The sequence below is a fragment of the Micrasema longulum genome, unplaced genomic scaffold (genome assembly GCF_059751315.1).
Source record: "Micrasema longulum isolate JH-2025_06_02 unplaced genomic scaffold, ASM5975131v1 h1tg001826l, whole genome shotgun sequence".
Lineage (NCBI taxonomy): Eukaryota > Metazoa > Arthropoda > Insecta > Trichoptera > Brachycentridae > Micrasema > Micrasema longulum.
Genome location: NW_028279000.1, coordinates 73,848 through 96,932, shown reverse-complemented (window position 1 = coordinate 96,932; position 23,085 = coordinate 73,848). Strand labels below are relative to the sequence as shown.

General features: G+C 32.0%; 1 protein-coding gene across 1 annotated transcript; it reads left to right on the top strand.

Annotated features, from left to right (window-relative positions):
* Positions 1-819: 819 nt before the first annotated feature.
* On the top strand, positions 820-10,576 carry LOC148273846 (uncharacterized; the record flags this gene model as incomplete). Its single annotated transcript, XM_088238074.1, has 2 exons — positions 820-1,488; positions 5,462-10,576. A coding segment is annotated over one exon (615 nt), but the record flags the coding sequence as incomplete, so codon positions are not given.
* Positions 10,577-23,085: the final 12,509 nt, after the last annotated feature.

Sequence of the window (23,085 nt, the reverse complement as noted above, 5' to 3'; positions counted from 1 at the left end):
TGTTGCACATTACAATAAATAATACAACTATAGTTGACCATACAGTGTTCATTTATTATGTGCCTACATACAGAACTGCACATCACCTGCATAATATAGGCTGCGGATTCAAGGCGCAACATCATAACTTTAATTGAATTATTTTTGGAAATTTCACTTTTAAAGGAAGTTAAAGATATGTTATTAATATCAATACAATTTAATTTCTGATTACACATATGGCAGGTTCTATTTACAATTGAATTTTGAAAAGATATTAGAACATTTATTTACGTAATATACTGTCTATGATAGACATACGAAGTGTATTTATGGACCAGAGTCCTTAGAATTACAGATAATTTTGTTTTGGCCTACGGATGTGTCGGTTGGGTTTGTTTACTAGGGATGGAAAGGAGGATGGGTGCCGGGAACAGGGTGAACGGTGCACTGAAATCTACCTTGGCAAACAAATGTTTATCGTAGGAGGCAAAACTAGCAGTTCACAATGGAGTTCTAGTGCCAACTCCAATGTATGGGAGCGAAGTATGGAATCGGAAAAATAATGATGAAAGTATGTTAAATTTGTGGTAAAACGATGTACGATAGGTGCACAAATGTCGAGATCCGTAAACTATGTAAGGCTGAGACTTGCATTATCGGCAGAATCAAGAAAGGGGTGCTGCGTTGGTTTGGACATGTAGAGCGAATGGACAGCGAAAGAACGGCTAAAAGGATTTACGATGCGAATGTTGATGGATATATAAAACTATAAAATGGATATTTTGTTGATTATGATGATTTTCTCGCACTAACTTTATTTTTCTTTTCCATCAGCAGGTTCGAACCCTTGCCAACCTTCAATCTTCGGGCATCAGCCCACCCGGGGGACTGTGCGACGCCAACGCTAACAGTCTGCACCATCACATGGCTGCAGCGCACCACCAACAGGAAGCCATGCTTCTCAACAACCACAGAGAAGCCATAGCCAATCTCAACAACCACAGAGAAGCGATGGCCAACCTCAGCCACAGAGAAGCCATCAACCTTAATAACAGAGATCCGATGAATAATAGAGACATTATGAACCTGAATACGAGAGATCCCATGAACCTCAACAGTAGAGAAGCTATGAATCTCAATAGAGACGCCATCAATCTTAACAACCATCGAGAAGCTATGGCTAATCTCAACAATCACAGGGAAGCGATGGCAAATCTCAACAACCATCGCGATGTCATGTCTAGTTTGAACAGCCATAGAGACGCTATTACCAGTCTCACGAACCATCGAGAAGCGATGGCGAATTTGAGCAGTGGTCATCGGGAAGCCTTGGCTGGTCTCGCCGCTTCCAGATTGGCTCACAGTCGAGAGCAATCTCCCGAGGCCCACATCGACGTTTGCGCTGATAGTCAGCAGCCTCCTTCATCAGTAACTGCCGCAGAGATGTTCTGACAACAATCCAAAAATGATGCAACCGATGTCCTGACGGCTAGTTAAATTTCAAAGGTAAATTCGGAATCTTGGTGACGAAATTACCGGTTGCAGCGATCTAAAATTGTAACAACAATGGACAAATTATTAAAGGCAAGAAAAACTAAAAGATTTTTTATCTGATGTAGCTTCGCACGTATTCTAAATAAAAGCAACCGTTTTGTTTTCGAAGCTTACTAACTACAATATTCTTATGATAAACAACAAAATGCAAATTGTGTTTATAGTTGTATTGCTAATTATTAAAAGTGAATGAAAATCTAAGAAAATTAGGCAATGAATGGAAAACCAATAATGTGGCAATAGTTGTATACTAAGTATTGCTTAATGAATATTGCATCTTTAAGAACAAGTGTCGTTCATCGGACATTATAAATTTTAAAGATGAAACTATTAAACCAAACGGTGAATTAATACTGTAAATTATAATAAATTGTAAATAAAAAAACACAAAAATTAAGGTAAATACATCGATGTACTTAACTCAGTGTTCTGTCTTAGATAAAGTAACTTTAATTGGACATATTTATACTTTAATTTTAATATTTATTGAAATGCAAAAATTAACGCATTTCTTCATAGTAGTTAGTAGGTACTTTAATTGAAAATAGAAATACCGTAAGAATGATATTTGTGGACTCTAAGATTCGAATATATTTTAATATTCGAGAAACATCTGATGAATTTTCTTTGCAATTTGAGTATAACCAAATGCAATAAATTATTTATTAGTCTTGCATTAATTAATTAAACACAATATGTAGGGTCCTGTAATCAGTACAATAAAAAATAATACCTACAGAAATGTTGAAAAAATAATTCTGCTTTATTAAATACGCTACCAGTGTCAGTTCTCATAATGTATCTATTTTATTAGTAAAAGAGTAATGTAAATAATAAATTAACATAGGTAAAATAATTCCGTAAAATTCAATAAGATATACATTTATTCTCCACAGAAAATGTTTTATCAACTTTTATAATTTTACATTACGATCTAAAACAAATAAGATTTGTGTGTTTTGTAATCTTTGGCATATAACAAATTAATAGACACGTTATTGCCCCATTGGCCGCATTTAATATTAAGCAAATACTGAATTGCCAAACAGACATAGCAAATCACGGCAAGCATGAAAACATGTATTTCCTTAGTTCATATTTCTGCATAAGTCGTTGCCATAGTTGCGACATGAATGAACATTAGAGTTCTTTTTTAAATTAAAATAAATAAGGGTACGAGAAGCAAACTTGGAAATCTCCATTGAAGGAATTACTAAGATATTTGCGATAAACTATGAAAAACGAATTGAGAGATTTCTAATTATGCTTCACCAACTCAATGGAGAATGCGAAGTTTGCGGTGTCAAGTATATTTTTTTTTTTTTGTAAAAAAAGTAGCGTTCTTATAATTTACCCAAATATTTCAATTTTGGTGGCAATTTTCAACGAGTTGTAAATAACTCACTATTAGAAAATGGAAACCAAGTTGGGGTAGAGTGGGGTTCGAACCTCGGACATCTGATCCGTAAGTCCGCAACACTACTCGCGGGACCACAACCCGATTCTCGAATTGATATTTGAAATCTGTTTTTGAAAGATTTAGAGACGGTTTTGAATGACGCTTTTATTTTGGTAGGTAGGTTTTTTTATAAAAAGTTTATTTTTGCATCATTAACTAATTTTCTGTTTTTGGTGGAGATTTCTAAGTTTTTTTCTTATACCCTAAAATATTTGAGTCCTTACCAAACTGTTTCATGTTACGAGCCGCACTGCTCTAAAAACAGTTATAACTGTTTTTTCTAAGAAACAGTTTCACACATCCTAGGTATTTTTTTATCGTTTTCATGTTCGGGGATGGCCGAACATGATAACGATGGAAACCCGTAGTTTTGCACGCTACTCGAAAAACTGTTTTTTTATGAAATAGTTATTTTATCCAGACACATTTTTCGTTTCCATGGGGGATGAGGGTAGATACGATTTTACCCACTCACCTTTAAACTGTTATTTTTAGAAACATTTTGATTTAAAACCATTCGTTTTTCTTTGCATTAACAATTTAAAAAGGTTTCAGCTATTTCTGTTTTGCAAAAATACCTGTTTTAAAATTACTGTTCCATTTTTTACCACCTTTAGACGTCTAGACTACAAGCCGTCTCAAATTATTGCTTACTGCTTTAAAATTAAGGAAAATGTAACGAATGATCTACTTATTTAATAAATTCGATTATATTTACGAATGAATCAATATATTGGTTTTGTTTTTCACTCACAGAAAAATTAAAGCATCTCATCAAACACAGCTCCATTGAATTACGAATTAAAATATCGTCCACTTTGGTTTTGTAACGTGTCTATTTAAGTATTCGTCATTTTTGGTAAATTTGATTTTTGGGTACACAATATTTAAACCGAAAACCCCCTTTGCATGTTGTTTTTGAAAAACGATTAATTTTTCCATCCACGTCAAATAAAAAGTTTCATTAGATAAGGGTATGCCTAACATGAAAATCGTATAAACGAATGATTATCATATTTCTTACTAAACGGTCATTTTAATAATAGGTAATAATAAATAATAATGCATAATTTTCTCTTACCGTTTTATCGCGAGTAATCCGTGTCCTAGTCCGCGATTACAAACGCTATCTTCATTGGAACATATCGAGTCGGTATAAACTAACATCAATATTTATGTACGAAAGTGTTTATATTTGTATGAAAATCAATGCATCTTCGTCGGAATGCATACTAATCGCAGCGTATCTTGATCATTTTTGTAACTTTGATGTAAGATGATCAGTCTTATGCATCTGGTACCAGTCCAGGTACTATGAAATATTCTATTGTAAAAACACCCTTTAAAATATTTATCAACTATGTCGGGAATCGAACCCGAGACTTCTCACATGGTAGGCAAACGCACTGACCATTACATCATGAGGCCGATAGTTCAATTACTGGTTACCGGCGAAGATACATTGAATTTGTATACAAATACACACTTTTGTACATAAATATCGATGTTAGTTTTTACCGTCTTGATATCTACCGATGAAGATAGCGTAGAAAAATGTATTTTTAAATCTAATAAAAAATAACCCCTTTTATCTACTATTTTAAACATCTTTTTGAACACCACTTGTAATTTTAAATCTTTTTAATTATACCTACGATTCGTGTATCAGAAATACCATCGAAACAACTTTGATAATAATTATTGAAACTCGTCAACGACAAAAATAGTTTAGAATATTATAATAAATAAAATTAAAATATAATGTAACATTTAACATTCCAAAATAAGAAAAAGTTCCTGATATTCATCTTACGACTACAATGTATTTTCTCGTTTAACTTAAAAATAAATCAAACTTAGCCATCGAAAAACTATATAATAAATAATTCACTATAATTAAGATTAGATATGGGATTATTATTGGATTTTTAAATCGTAAAACAAATAGCTGTCAGTATATTATAATAATCGTACATTGTATTATACAAAATGAACATATATTTCAAATTAATAAAGAACCTCTTTGAAAAGGAAATATGTGTATTTACAGCTATGATTTGTCATTGTTTGGTTTTAGTAATCGTTTTACACGCTCTGCAACATTATGCCTTCGTTTTAATATCAAAGTTTCTCAAATTAAACCAATCATAAAAATCCAAATATATTGATAAAATCTTTTGACTGTTTATTTATATTTAATTAGACAATATTTGAATACTTTCGATAAAATATTCACATCGAAACTGAACTCAATATTATTTTTGAATTTAATTTTATTTTTGCTGGATTTAAATCATCTTAGGATGAATTTCTTTTTCGCTATTAGAATTTTTTCATATTTGTTAAGATATGAATTATATGTCCATCTAGAAATTAAACCTCATTTTTAAAAACCCCTTTTTCTTTTTGTATAATGCATTTATATAAAAAAATCTATCAATAAATGTTCTCTTTGTTACTGAACAGATAAACCATCAGATACTCATCATCACAGCCCGACTAAAAAAAAACATGAAGTCAGTACATTTAGTGGAAAACATCGCGATCTTTTCTTCTTGTGTTTGCACCATATCAAACCAAAAAGCGGACCCAATAACCTTCGATGATGATTGTCACCAAGCCGAGGCGTTACGTCTTGCTAGGCCATAATATACTGCGGACACCTCCTGAGTCTTAACCACGTTTGCCTATTTTGCAAGGCATCAGGTTCTCTAGTCCTGGGCATCCACTGCTGACAGTTCTCCGACAGTTCGCGTCTGAACTGCGGGAGACGGACCTGACTAGAAGGACACACGGAAGCGGGCTCCAGACAGAGAGGCTTAGGAGAGATTTTGCGAATTCCATATGTTCCACCTAGGGAGCGGCATGGATTCAGTAAGTCTGTATTAGTGTGCACACAATACCGATCACTCACATTACAATGTGGACGAATTGTGTACGTCCGAAAGTCTGGAGCGTGATAGTTTGACCAAAGCCCGTCGGTATGACAATTTTGCCTTTTCCCTCACAAAATACAAATCTACAAGTGCAAGAGATGATTTTACCTCATATTGATGATTTTATTCTCAGTGTAGGCCTTGTGGCCTGCTTTTCAAGAAGGATAAGCCTCCTCCGCGGTCGTTTCCTAGCTGTCAATCCATCTATTTGGTGGTCTGCCCGGAAGTTCTCTATCTTGGGGTTGGAGCTGGAATGCAATGTAAGGGAGGCTGGATGGCTCCATTATCCTCACATGTTCATACAAATGTCTTCATATTGATCATACTGATTAATCATCTTTCCAATCACCGTTTCAATATAACTTATTCACAGAGTAAGACCAAAAATCTTTTTAATATTAATTCAAAACTTCATTTTATATACTTTTATACTTTTGGGCATCGAATTAAGAATAGACCAGAAGGAGCGTAGAATTATATTTAAATACATCGGACTGTGTCCGAAAATCCCCCCGCTCTGCCCACTTTTGCCGCGTGCATACTTGAAGTCACCGCGTAATGTTGCCAGATCGCGAAAAACATAATCATAACACAAATGGAGGATAATTATATATTTTTTTCAAAAAATTGGTTATGTTCTCTAAAATTTTATTGTACACGCGGAAACATTGATTGACACAACAGAGTATTATCTACTTTTTTAATTTACTTATGTAAAGGGTCATTTAATAAGAGTAATTGAATTAATGAACTTTGATCTTAAAAAATGTAACAAATTTTATTTTACATAAAGCGGATATTTGTATGTCATGTTAGATAATACATGATGAGCAAAGTAGCGTAAAAAAACTTGTCTACCCTGGCAACACTAACAAAATGTCCATTTTGTTTTCTTTGACAATCTGACAGATGAAAAAAATAATGTAATTTTTAAGTAATGCATTTGCTACTTACACACGAAATGTGATCCCATCCTGTTTCTTGTTGATCCCAGCAGCATTTCTACACTTTAAAATGACACTACACGGCATATTTGAATTCAAATCGGGAGTCGCGTACTGAGCGACGTCCGCAAAGAAACTTATGGGTCAAAACGTAAAACAACTCCTTTAAAGGAGTTAACTCTTAAGAGTAGTTTAGTCGCCTTCTGTTTGATGCGCGTATGCGGTTTCTGGACTGTTCTTAGTTCTATGCTTTTGGGTATGACATTTTACATTTTTTTGGATAAACCACTTGAGTTAACATATGTCGACTCAATCCTTTGAACACGTGATTTATTTTGTGATCTTGTCTCTTTCCCTCTCTTTTTGAAAATCAAACGGAGGTTCTCACTACTATCCGTGCCACTTTTATAGGTCCTGTCGAATATACCTACAGAACTTCTGTCTGAAAAAAATAATTTCAAAGCTTTTTAAGGGTTCTGTAATGATTTCAGAAAATTAATCATATCCAATAAAATTGATCACAAACAGTAAAGAATTATCTTTCCTCTTTTCCTCAATCCAATGAAGTACTTTAGGAGTTATCTTTTTTATGTGCAAAGATGCCAAGACTATTCGATTTATAGATTTCTTCGTGGATCTTTTCTCGTTCAGCAACGAGGAATTTTTCCTTAAATGTGGACACCACCAAGGAAACTTGTGTTACATTTGATGTTAGTCGAAATTTAACTCAAAACTGAAGTGATTTAGATAGCCCATATGAATTCATAAATTAAAAATCGATAAATTTATTTGTCTCTACCACTTCAATATTACTATTAATTGTTATTTTTAGATCAGATACATTTTTCACTTTGTGACCAATGACATTTTTTTTGTTTTTAAATTTGTATAACCTGCTTTAATTAAAATCTATACGTCGACGGGTTTCTAAGTAACCAGCACCACCTTATTCTCAGAACTTATGATGACAGAATTTTATTCAAGGAAATCAAATTGCCTAGATTTCCATATTCCCTTATTTAAGGTATTCTCCATCCCTGTTGTAATTTGTTAATCTTAGTGACTCCCGAGGGGGTGAAATCCAGACTTTTGTCTAAAAACATTTGGACAAACTCAAATATTGTAATGAAACAAACTGGTCCAAGAAGAAGTTTAAAAATTGGGAAATTGTTTTCAGGCGTTGCCTAGTATGTGAAATAATTCAGTCAGATAAACCTCTTCACAACAAAAAAGGTTTCAGTTCTTTAACTTCACTAAAATCAACAAATGGAAGAATTGAAGAAATATGGATGTTCAAACATAGGCAAAATGGTGAATATTACAGTGTGTAAAGTGGCCACTTAAACCAGCCAATGACAGGTCATAAGCCCTGTAATGCCTAGACTTTCAAATTCCCTTATTTAAGGTATTCTCCATCCCTGTTGTAATTTGTTAACTTGGAATAACTTTTTTGGAAGGCATAAATGATAAAAATATCAGCAATTTTTATGTAGTTTAGGTGGTATTCTGAATCTTCTCTACTCCCTAGAGAGTGGTTAGTTTGGGGGTTTTCATTTTGAATGCGACGACACCTTACTTTATAAAATGGCCACACTGATGATCAATTGAACGTAGTTATACAGAAAGCGGCCAGCCATAGAAAAGTGAAACTGAGAAAATAGCCATTTTGTGAAAAGAGTGAATTATAAAATCTACACAAATGTTTGAATGTTTTTGACTTTAAAAAAGATAAACAATGAACACATAAAGATTTTTAAAGTACCATAAGATTTTTCAAGTTTTGTGGGTGTTTTCTGCAAATTGAGAAATGCCGTTTTTGTGATCGACACCTTTTTCCGGAGGTGATTAATACCGTTTTTTTTTATATGAAATCGGTCCGGCTGTTTTTAGCAGAACATAGAATTGACTAAGGTCATAACATCAATATCTCGTTTTTCCGAAATTGTGGACCGGCTGCTTTCTGCATAACTACGTTCAATTGTTGAATGATTTATAAAACTAACAAAACTGAAAAAAACTAATACGGCTTGGTCAATTCAACCTTATTAAGTATTTTAGGTAATGTTTCAGGTCGCAATAATGGTCCAAATAAAATAAAACCATATTTGGTTTCACGTGTTCGTATTTTTTTGACATTTATGATCAATGTGGCCATAAATTAAATTAAATTAACGCAAGGTTTTGGTGCATTCAAAAAAAATCTTTATAGTATCCACTCTCTAGTCTAGGGGGTGGATAAAATTCAGAATACTCGTACCACCACAGGTTTGAAAGTATTCATTAAATTAACTAACAATGAGGTAGTTACTTCAAAACCGGTTTACGTATGTCTGTAAATTAGAGAGATTTATACACATTTATAAACAAGAAAATATATATATATTTAAAACGAATAATTAATCATTTAATGTAATAATGTAAATACATACACCTATAAATTAGGTTATTTTTAATATACTTACTACGAAATTAGAATTGTGCAAGAAAGGGGAAAAACTAATATTTATGGTTATAATTATATTAGATTTGCTATATAAGTCATTTTAATTAAGTGCAATATTCTTTACGATTAATTAGATATAAAATGTATAAAATATGCAATTTAGTATGTTAATATTGTGATTATTTCTGAAAAAATCATCTCATTTTATTGTATAGCTCGTCATGTCTAATTGTGTTGGTAATTATACTGGAAAATATTATTTCAATATTGTAATTCATTTTTATTTAATATTTTATTACTGTACATCTTTATGCTCACCTACGATATGATTACAAAAATGTTTTTGTGCAGGAAATAAATTTAAAAAACAACAATTGTTTGAGTTTGTCTTAATGTTTGTATCAAGAATATGATTATACCCCTAGAGTTATCTAGATTGATTCATTACAACAGATGGAGAACTTTTCTAAGAGAGGATATGGGACTCGCAGCGTTTACATGGCCTATAATAACAATATTTGGCTGATTAATACAGCGTATTTTTTTGTGAAAAATCAACTTAAAGGCGCTTTACAATAGGGAAATATCACCTTTTTTCATTTTTAAAGTACTGTCCAGTAAAAAAAAAAATTTTTAGTGGCATAAAAAATATTTTTAACTGTGTAATTTTGAATTCCCGCAAAAGCAGTTATTTCATTGGCCGCGCCCCTAACACGTCACGATTCATGTTTATTTGTTCCTTGCCATTGAAATTTGTGTGGAACAATTTCACAAATCTCGACGTCACAACAACTTGGCGGCCTCCGTGGTGTAGTGGTCAAGACGCTTGACTCACGCACGGAACTCAGAATTTCAAAATTGTTTATGTCATAAGCCCTGTAATTCCCTAAACTTTCATTTCCCCATCTCAAAAATGTTTTCCCTCTCAGTTGCAATAACATTTCGAAGTCCTCCAAATATTAAAAACATATGTTCTACCCCAAAAATCACATATTTAAATAATGGTTAGATCAATCTCTGGTAAAAAAAATAGTTAAAGTTTATTACACTGTGCTGTTAACCATCAATGTTAATAAATTATTTTCATTGAATATTTACTTTGGAAGCTTGTACAATAGTTATATATTTGTATTTAAAAAAAATAATCATGTAATCTTTTATCGAAAAACAGAACGTAATAACATAACATGTGCTTAGACTAAAATAAATTAATTGTAATGGAAAAAAATCAATATTAATACATTATAATATTTACAAATTATTTTGTTTTATTTCTCTTACGCAACCTACCCAATCATTTGTTTTGTCATTTGTCAAAATGACTTTTGATAAATGTTTTTATTTTTATTTTATTTTATTTTGGAAAGCCAACAGATTACAATGTTTATTAATTACAGTGTAGGTTGAATTATATATTAAGATCCAATTACAGGCCTTCTCGTAAGCTAAAAGATAAATATTACCAATAAGAAGTTAAGAATAGATATTAAATTTAGATATGTATGTACATTTTACAGTGCGGATAACATAATAATAAGTATACATACATATGCAGCGAGTATAACATTTGCGATAATTATTGAGCCTTATAAGAAGAACAACTTAATTGAAGAAAATAATAATTATAAAAATAAAAATAAAAAAACTCAAATACTAAAATAAAATAAAGTGTTTATAATAATTAACCAAATATCAAACTCACATACACATGTACATGTACATATCCATACACAATGTAACTGCACAGGTAGGTATTTCGGTTAAATAAGATATTATATAAGAGAATATTAAAAAACATATTTAAAAAAAAAAAAAATAATAAAATAAAATTAGTGAAACATAAATTGATTTTTAATTACTTTTCTAAAATTGTTGCATGTTATATTATTAATATCAATATGGTTAAATTTATCGTTATACAGATTGCAAGTTCTACATAAATAAGAATTTTGGCAAGCATTAATCGTTAATTTGTTAAATGTAAATAAAATGAATAATGAGTAATGAGTCTTTTAAGTTCTGCATGTAGAGCTGGAATAAAGCAGTTGATAGCTTTAAAGACTATAGTTTTCCAAAATATTCTCCACAAAGATTAATGCATTTTTGCATGCGCTCGAACCAACTCTGGGCCTCGATTATGATGGGAAGATAAAAACATCATACCTTCACCTTGACGGTATAGTGTAAGATAAATTCTCTCTAGCGATTAAGAAGATACACTACCGACCCCACATCTTCAAATTTTGGGAAGGTATATTGATATAAAACGAGGGGAAGCGTACGTCACGGTACACACACCTACGCACTAAAATGACATAGCTTCCGTATGACTTCATAGTTGAAGACAAAATTCTCCCGGCCGATTACTAAGATACCCTACCGATCTGCCCACCATCAAGTTTTGACGTAAGTACATCGGTTTGTATTGACGGGTCTAATTTTTAACACGGACTAATTTTTGCGGTCATTCATTGGTTTGTTTCGGTCATATATTCGATCTTATATGTCCAGATGACAAGAGGGTAGAACATACCGAGGAAGATACAGATAGTACAGAAGTTAAGTATACCGTCTTGATAAATACAGATGAAAATAGCGTTCATAATAGAGGCCATGTAGCTCAATCACAAATAACTATCGGCGTGCTAATAAGCGACGTGATAACAATTTCTCACCATGGTTGTTTATCGTGTTCGCGATCACAATGCAAAATCCGTGAACAACTTATATTAAATGTCAAAATATTTTATATAATTATTTAAGAACCGCTATGCGCGATGTGTGTTTACTTTGTCTACCTTAAAAGCCGCTTACACGTGGACAAAACAATATTGTTTTGTCCCAGGACTCGGGCATTGTCCACGTGTAAACAGCAATTTGCAGGAAACAACGTTATCTCGAGACATCGCCACTGAGATCGACGGGCAGGCTATCTCCGCGGACCAATAATTACCCCCACCACCGCGCACGGCCACATCGTCCTCGTATGAACACGTATGGACCTTGTGACCAAGTGACCAGGCACCCGGCACTCACCGCCATCTTGAATCCCTAGGACCTACCTATGCAGGGGCAATTTTACTAATGTTTTCTCTTTCGTTTTCACAGGTGACCTCAACCTCAACTCTTCGCCTTGCCATCTCCAAAAGCTATAAGAATACAAATTAAATTGGATTCAACTCAAACCCTGCATTGATGATATTTTATTTGACAAATTAAAAAAAAAAGTAGAATTCACGACAGACATGTGCAAAAGTATATTATTGTCATGTTTGATGAAATGAGTTTATGTTCTCATTTAAGTTTTAATTATCGATGTGGGTTTATCAAAGGGTTTGAGGATATGGGTGACATTAGAAGCGCAAAATTTTCAGATGACTCGTTAGTGTTTATGATTAAAGGGTTGTTACCTTACAAACAACCAAAAAAAACTGTTTTTGAAAGTGGCGTTGAGTATGCCGACCTGAAAAGTATTGTTCCAACAGTGATAAGGAAACTAATTGCATGTAGGCTTAAGCTTATATCTACTGTGTGTGATTAAAGTGCCATGAACAGTAGTTTTTATTCATTAGCTTTATTTTTAATTCAGTTTGCAACCTTATTTTTGATTTTTAGTAAACAATTATGTATGCAACGTGCACCTAGCATAAAAATGGACGGAGCGAATGGTATTTATTTGCTGAAAACATATTTCAGTTTGTTTGTGAGAAGTTGGCAGGAAGCTATCAACTCCTGCACCAGCTTCGGAAATGTGGAGAGAACTCAGTCACTCCCCCTGTCCCTTCATTTTTCATAATTAATTTAATTAATAATACCTTTCCTTATAGAAATATTACACATTCCTTCTAGCCTTCAAACTTTTAGCATACCCTGCAGAAACTCGGTCGTGTAGACCAAGGTCAATACCCGCACTCTCTCATGTAGAGATATCTCCTTTTGGATTTTCTCTATCATAAGGGAGTACTTCAGTTCATGTGGCCCCATATCATCGAGCCACTCTTGAATCTGTAGGGTCCCTATGGACTATTCCAAAGTCGATGACGCACACGTGTTAAATTAGTTCACCTGAAGTAGACTAATGACCGACGATGGAATGTCATCATTTTCCATTGAATTCAATACATTCGTAAAATGCAACTCTGAGTATTTCACATGAAATCGGAGGGCATCGTTCTACAGTACATTCACACCGTCCCTACTATGAAGAAATGAACTACAAAGGGGCATTGTCTATAGAGGGACCACAGGACGCAGCCAACATCAGTCAGTCAGTTCACGTCACGTCAGACCAGCTCGACAACATCACACAGTTCCAGCCTGTAGTTCAAGTGCAGTTACTTCAACCTATCATCGCCGCTACGCTCGTGCTACACAACCAAGTGCTGTATCTTATTCGCCATGTAATAAATACGCTTTAAACACCAACCTCGTGTCTTCTCTGTCAATCTCTAACTGGGGTAGGAACTTCAACCAAATCCTCAACAACTAATCCTACAAATCTACTCCCACCAAAGAGTTGTAAAGAGTTCTCAGTACGCGTGTATTTTCGAAAACCCTGGCGGTACGCAGAATGAATTATAACATCTTCAATGCTTTACCATTGATTGCCTCTTTGTGATCGAGAAATGTCAGGGTGCAATAATATGTCAATCAGAGTACAATAATAATATGTCAGAAATATGTTGATTACTTATTTTTTCCTTATAAAGATTGAAAGAAATATTTTTGCTAGTGTTCCCTGTGTTATAATTAATTTATTTTTATATTTTAATTTATTTATGTTGAAATACTAAATGTAAAAAATAAAATAATACATTTATTTATAAAACCACACATTTACTTAGAGTATACTTAGAGCGCCCTTGAGGTGATTTTCACAAAAACGGCGCTATATAAATTATCCAAATATAAATAAATAGACATAGAGTCTATTTTTTTTATTTTTTTTACATTTTATCCATTTATCCATTTATCCATTTATTTACATACATTTATCATTTTTCAATCCTATTGAAAAATGTCAACAATGAAATAACTCATGGAAAATGGCACTTAATATGTACACCTAGATTAGGAAACATTCATGATTTTAAATATTACAATAATTTTATGGTGGGGTTCCATATTTGAAATAATTTTCTTGTTATTTTCTTGTTGACGTTTGAACCTATTCCGGTTTTGACGTTTGGGGCTGACCTTGGGTCTTGGGTTACCATAGTTTTTTTTAATTTTATTTACGGCTGTTGAGTTTATATGAAATTCTGGGTAGGTTCTTCGTACGTTTTAAAAGAGTATAGCAAGTGTGCAAAGAGATAAAAAATAAACGTAGGGATAATAAATTCCCATACACTTCTATCGGAGTTTCCAATCTTCATATGTATATAATCTCTGTTTGTGACAATAGCGATTTACTGGACGTGAACGTGTCCCTCCTAAAAAAAATAACTGACTTTTGGCAAAAAACATTTTTATCATTAAGTTTGTCCTAAATAACCAAACGCCAAATATTAAATGTAATTGTAAATTGTTGGACAGAGTAGATTCAATGAAATATTTTGTCATTTTTAAATAGATGGGAATTTAAGATGAAATAATTAAGTTGAACCCGTTAAAAATAAAGGAAAATAACAAATTTACAAAAGAACTTGTAAAAATATATTACGCAATAAGTCAATCAGTGTTGGAATATGGTATAGTTGGATGGGGATGTGCAAATGACACACTGATCAAACAAATAATAATTGCACAAAATGTATTAATAAAAATTATCTTAAGAGTCCCAATCAAAAGTAGCTCCCTCGGTGTATTTGTAAATCTTAATGTAACACCTGTAAAACAACTTTATGTAAAAGCTTTGTTACTGTGTGCACACAAACATCATTCTCTACTTTCTATAACCCAATTCACAAATATAAGAGTCACTAGATACTCCACCCTGATGCCGCAAAAACAATTAAAAATTAATACAACCTTTGGTAAAAAAAGATTTGCCTACTATTCGGTTAAAGTTTACAGTCTACTTCCATTGTCCATAAGGACAATTAGTAAGTTTTCACAATATAAAATACCTATTAAGAAATGCATAGTGGAGGTGGGATCCGTACGGATCGATGAGTGGATCAAGCCAAATAGGTAAAAAATTGTGTCCTGCTTATGAAATTCGGTCTACAAGTCTATAGGTACAGATTTATTATGTTTTTTATGGTTATTTTAGTTCATATTGCTAATTATGTTTAAGATCATAATTAGGTTAATTGGATTAATTACGTTTTTATTTTCTTATTATGTTGACTTTGTTAAATAACTTATTTAAGGCATGTTTCACTTATTGTAAAAATGTTTGCTTGGCACGGGATATTTCAGTGAGGAAACGTTATTCTGTATTTAAAAAAAAATACAAACATTGTAAAAGTATAAATAAGAGATAAATAAATGACAGTTCCGATACATCTTGGCAGAAATTTTCTGAAATGTTTTTCGTGAATTTGCTCGTAACAAACGCCGTCGTGTATTCATTTTTGCAGCGCTCACGTCGTGTGAACTGCGGCCGAATTTTCGTATTGTCCCAGCGTTATGTCCTGCGCGATCGAGGCTGTTCACGGAGCTGGAACATGACAATATTGTCATATTTATTGTATTGTTCGAATATAGTTCTAGATAACGATTTTTTTTGTCATTTAGTATTCTTCGAAATTGTGTACATTTTTATATGGATGTTTTTTTTCTTTTCTTTTTTTAATTTTACTCAAAAGTACAAAATATTTATCTTTTTCAATCTTTTTTTATCAGTATCTATTTATTTGTATATTTTTACTAGTTACCCAAGTAGTAGATTTAAATAATAATACATTTGATTTTAAAAAAAATCTTCGTTTAGTGTTATTCAAAATTGTTTTAATTTTTTAATTAATATGTGTTGCTTTATTTGTTATTTTTTCTTTTTTTTACAGGTTCAAAATATTCCTATGAATATTTTATTTTTCAAGTATTTTTATAACTAGTAATATAATTTTTAAACTGTGTATCTTTTTTTTTGACTCCATAACTTGTAAATAACTGTTTAGTAATAATTAGTTTTAAATACTGTATTTGCCTTATTCTACCTACATGTATGTACTTTATTGTATATGCATCTTATATGTAAAAGGCACTAAGTGCCGTTTATTTCAATAAAATAAATAAACGATCATTTTAGAATAAAAAGTTGGGGAATCCCAGGGATTTACATTCTTTAAGTTTGCACTATGGTATGACATTCATAAAATCATAATCTCTACTGATAGTCTGTGGTGGCGCTAATAAACGATATAAGATATAAGGTTGACATAAATGTTATTCGTTTGCGGCACAGATTACAGATATCTTGTTTGCGGTTTGCGCAATTGGCGCCATTGGCGGTTGCTGGTTCGTTCTTAAATCTTCGGTGTACCGTGTATTTGATTTAAACTCACTATTCTGAATAATTGTTAGTTATTCCTGTGATCTGTGATACTCTTTTATTCACGCAGTATGTCCGATATTCAATATTTAAAATTGATGTTGTCCCGTGTGATCAAATTTGACGATCTGCATCCTGTGGCTATGAAGAAAATTAAAAGCGATGAATATTTAAATAACATTTTGAAGTTTTTCGATGGAGATATTGCCATGTCTGCTGGAGCGACAGTTGCTATGCTAAGGGACAGGGACATAGCTGGAGTTAATAGTTTGATATGCAATATATCGTCTGACGAATTATACTCCAAAACTATTAAACAAGCAGGAAAGGACCACCTAGGATTGCATTTATTGTTTATAGATATGACTGAATTACAAAACCTTGAAAGTGATAAGCAAATTTTCGATGATCTCTTTTATTGGTTTGAAAGGATGGATCGTAGAGAAGATGCCGCAAACATTGCTATGGCGATACACCATGGTGAGGGAAAGAACATGGAAAAAACTCTTCCACTCCTCGAGATTTTAGTGACATTAATGTCGATTTATTTCGGTTTTGTCAATACAATTTATTTTTTTGAGGATTGCATGAGTCGCAATTGTCACGAATTCGTCGAGCAATTTTTCAGAAAGCAAATTTCAAAATTCATAAATGAATCGAACTATAAATTGTATTTAAAGCTGTATGATACGTTTGAAATGAAAGATGGATCTCTAAAATATGTGCCCAAGAGCATTAAGAAAGTAAAGGGGGCACAGAAAAGGACGATGGATCCAAATGGTACTCCGAAACAAATTGCACAAGACATTGCAAAAGCCAAGCAGCATCAAACCATTGAACAAGGTGTTACAAAAAATAATCGAGATAATATGGCAGCCAAACTGGAAGACAACGAGACCAAAATACATTTTAAACAAAGCCTCAAGAATATTCTGGTTAAACTTCATGATTTAGAAAATAATGTCTTTGAGTTGATCAGGGATGTTCAAAATTTGATTTAGCTAGGTAAAACACTTGTCAAATCCTATTTTAAAAATTATAGCCCATTCTCATTTGACTTTTTCTAGTTATTTTTGAAACTAAACTAAACCTTTCGCAATTCCCTTGTTTTAGATCTGTTGTTGATACAAAGGCTTCGGGAACTGTCCTGTTTGTGAAGACTTTGATCATTAGCAGGTGCCATCAGCTGAAGCTGGACCGTGCCAACTACGGATTATAGAATCATAACCAGGCCAGTGTACTTATTAGTTTCACAATTTTTTTTAAATTGATTTGGTTTTTTAATTTGGTTATTTTAATTTTATCTGTTTAAGAAAAATAACTTTTATGAAAGAAGAATTTGATAAAATTAATAAAGTATAATGATTGATGTAAACACTTTCAACTGAAGATAATGCTGTTTTTTTGTTTTTTAAGTTGTAGTTACAGCAAGTTTATGATTAAGTATTTCTTGTTATTTTAGTATTGACATTAAAATTTAATATGATTAAGTGTAAGATATTCAAGTAATTTTCCATATTTTTTACACGTTTTTATTTTTTAAGATTTTTTTTCAAAAGTATATTATAAAATAATGTGTTTTTTCCATTACTTACAAATAATCTATTGTCAAATATTACTTTAGTACCTAGGAATAATTTTATAAAGTAGTAAATAGTTTGTTATTAAAGGATAAATATTAAAATTTGAAAAGACTGTTTTATTCTTGAATAATTTTTAATCCATTTAGTATTGAAATATTTCTATTGCCACACTTAATGCGGGAAATACCTTTCCCTCTTACGCCATTCTACTCACGCGCCCGACTGGTTCTTATTGGGGGGATGGGTAGAAATACCCTCTACCTGAAATCTACCCTAATCTGAAAGTTAGACCTACTCGATTATTTTGTCTGAGTATTATATGTCAATTTGTTTTTACACTAGAGTATTTCATAGCCCCTGGACTGGTACCTGAAACAAGAGACTGATCATCTTACTTTCATGTAACAAAAACACCATTAGGTGCGGGAAGGGAATGATGATTATACGTCAATGCTTCACGATGCTCCAAATTACACACACTTTTAAAAAGACTGACATAAGTGGTCATTTCATTTACACATTTACATTACACACATGTTCTTCCACAGCTCTTGTGAGAATAAGAAGAGCGTGTGGGTAAGGTGATTTGTTTAGTCAATGAGTCGATTAATTATATCTGTCTTCTTTTTACATATTATTTTTATACTAGAAGTAAGCAGGAAAGAGACATTTTCGGATTGTTTAGATAGAGCGATTTTTATAAAAGTACCTTTTATTTAATTTTTCACTAATTTGGACCCGCTACGTTTATCTGTTACATTGTAGCGAAGCATGCATAAAGTGTGTTAATGGACATGGGAAACACCCATAAATGTAATCTTTTAAATATTACCTATTCTAGGCACATTCTAGGAAAACTGGAGTTGTTTTTTTATTTTTTCTTCGTTTGTCATTTTCTTACAACCGAGGACCGCGATCATTATCAGCTCAAACTCTGACAACTATGTACGCTCGCAAAAGTGTTCAGAATACCAGCCCAGTTGTGCCTCGACTAAGCTATGTGGATGACCAGTCGCCGAAGAGCCTATAAAAGTCCTGACCTGGTTGGTCCTGCGTGTTGCTACTCATTTGATTATTTTTCTTTCTGAACTCATTTGATATCAAGATTGGTCTTCAAATAAAACAGGGCTGTTTAAATAATAGTTTTTAGTTGAAAATTATTAAAGTCATTTATGGCATTGGTCTGTATCTAACAAATTACCTTTTAACATAACAGAATGCTATGTTATCACAAGATATACAAATACTTACTCTAAAGAAACGTCTCTATTTCCTTACAACATTAATGTACATTTTCCACGCAATTACCAAATTAAAGATCTTGGTATTATTTTTTATGAAAATTTAACGTTTAAGTCCCATATTACTAGTATTGTAGATAAATCTCATAAAATGCTAGGTTTTGTACTTCGAAACTCTAGATATTTCAATACTACTGCAATTCACACATTGTATGATACACCAGTCCGCAGCATACTAGAATACTGTTCCATAATTTGGGACCTTCTAAATCAAACCACATCCTTGACATAGAGAAGATTCAAAAGGGATACTTGTATCTTTAAGAAAATAACAATTATCCATTCTTGTATCCCTTATTATTTCTAGCAGGGATTCTGGAATTCAACACTGAAATCTCATCGTTATATTTTTCTTGGAAAAAAAATCTTTTAGCTGATTTCTGAAAGTATATCTAATTCAAATATACTGAAAGAGATCAGTTGGTATGTTCCCAAAAACTATACTAGAGCGAGATCCCATGCACTGTTTTACGCACCCAGAAGCAGTACAAACGCAAGTCAGAATTCACCGATTAATCGAGCAATTCGCTTGCTGAATATGGCTTCTGCGGGTAATATACATCTATTTTTCTGTACATATCGGTAGTTTAGCAGCTGTCTGCTGTCTATTTATTAACTTATATTTACAATCTGCATAACGTAATGGGTCAAACAACCCATAAAGTAATGCAGACTACAATGAGGAAGTTCAGTGGTTTTTGAAATTTTTTTTATTTGTTAATAGACTGTTAAACTAAGTCAAAATTTATTTTTTTAAATTTTTATATATCGTATTATCGGCGCTACGATTTTTCAAAGTTTTGTATTTATAAATAACTCCGCGTGTAACGTCAGAGGTTCATTTCCACTTATTCTCATTCAGTTCTTCCCATTGGCCCAGAAGCGACAAGCAGACCGGAAATCTTCCATAGCTCTCAGATCATAGGTTGATTCACATGAACCAGTGACGTCATTTAAAGTAGTGCGTTTTTATCAAAATATTTTTTATTATTTTTTCTGTACATTTTCAAGAAACTTTGGCGTACAATTGAATGCTCTAATTTTTACCCCGCGTAAGAAAATATTTTTTGTATCCAATTTCCCGTAGGGCTGAAGTTCCTCATTGTCAAATAAATAATTGCTCTGCAATGAACAAAATATTAAAGTGGGAAGAAGCATTGACCTTAAAAAATAAAAAATAGGTATTCTTTAAGATTTTATTCACTAAATCTGTGATTAACATGTATAATTCTACTATATTAAAAATATTTACAAAAATACAAAAGCCAACCACGCTAGATAAGATATAAAATTATAAAAGTTTGGACATAAAATTGTTTTCGGATTCAATAAAAACAGTGCAACTATTTTCAATGTATCAGTCTGATTTCTTAGATTAAAATATGACTATTGTGATCATTTAAAAATGTTATGAAAAACATGGACGTCTTAAGTGTAAACACTTAAATTTTAACACCAGTAAACAAAACGACCATGTTATTGTTAACTGCCATTGTTTATTACAAAATCGTTGTACATCTTTAAGAGTGTAAATTTTAATTATTTCTTAAGTTAACCAGACTTGTATTTTAATGTTATCAAATCCTTAATCTGAGGTTCAAATGAAAATGTTGCAAGTAATTCAAAGCTGAAAAAAATGGGAATATTACAACGAAATTCTAATTTATGAATGGAGACTATAGTATTATACTTAGGCAATTCTAGGTGTGTTTAATCAATGATTATTTGCAGCCCCTTTAGAACAGTGATTAATCAGTAGATATATAATTAGATTTTTAGACTAACACATAATATATAACATTTATATAATATCAAAAGTCTCGTGTCAGGTGACAAATTGGAGAAAATGAAATAATAATTTGTAAGTGCGGTTTCTCATTAGGGACTCACGCTGGGTGCATAAAAAAGATACAGTCCCCGATACACTTGCGATGTTCATCTTTCGGAGCACTAACGTGTAACAAGTAGACACGTTATTGCCTTACCAACTGCGACTCATATTTAGCAAATATTGCGTAGCCCTCGACAATTCGAAATAAAGAGACAGCAAATCACGATACACATAAAAGTATTCGTGAGAAAGAAATATACATATTTACGAATGAAATTATGTATCTGTTATGTTTTTCATAGTTGCCGTGTAATTAAAGATTTTCTTAACACAACCATTTTCTTGCTTTACGTCATCTCTTATAACAAAGTTATGGAGGAGATCATGGCGAGAAAGGCGATAACCCTCAAATTAAAATTCCATTTTTTTGCACTTGAAATGTGTCTTATTATACGTCATTGTTTTGGGGTGTTAAATAATCATACAAAATAAAAGATTCGGAAATAAAACAATGATTTTTAGAGTCATTTTAAAAAATAAAAAGTAAATATTGAAAAGTATATTTCTTATAACTGTTTGCACCAGCAACCACGCAGAGCTGTCATCATTGGGAAAGATGTATTGATCTAGGATTGGACTATGTCGTTGCCATAAATAATAAAACATCTACGGATGCTAAAGAGGAAATGCTGTGACAGAGAACTTTGATGAAAATTTCTGTGGCAGATGAAACTGACCATACCTGTTCATATCATAGGTTATCAAATAATACAATGGACAATATGAATTCAATGTATAAAATTCAACTCCAGCTGTCAAAAAATCTAATGATTTAGTTGAAAAAAGATAATTCTATTTTTTTTTTTAAGTTTCAATAAATTGTTGGTTGAAAATTTGACATTCTTCTTATTTTTACAGTTAAAGGAGGTTAGAATTTTTCTACAACATCAAAATATGAAATGGTCTGAAATATTTTATTTAGAATAGTATTTTACACATAAATATCAAAGATCTACATACTTCACTACTACCTTTCAAGAAAAGTTCACTACTCGTAGACACACGTCTCATAATTATGAATACCTCCATAATTTAATTTTTCAGTCACAAATTATTTCATTATTTCAACACACAAAAGGCTAAATTTAACATTATTCGAGTGTTTATAATAGAAATATTGCGTGAAATAGTTAATTTTAAGATCGAAATTGATTATTATACCTCAATCAATCATCAACTAAGGTTGTATTATCATTTGTTGAACTTTATATTCAAATAATAATTTTAGATTTTCATAAATTGAGAAAAAACTGAAAACATGTTTTACCATCTATTTTTTTATCACACAATATTCATTCTTGTTTTACCCAAACACACAATCAAAAAATGAAGTCTCATTATTAAAAATTGTTACATTTATGACATCTACAGATTAATTAAATATTACATGCATAATTCAATTCATAAAACTATATACTTGAATAAGTTATTTAATTATTTTTATCTATGGTGATAATAATTTTAATAAAACATACATATTATATGGCAACATTTGCTACTGTAACATTCTTCTAATATTATGTTTTATCATTATATTTGTAATAAGCATTTTTA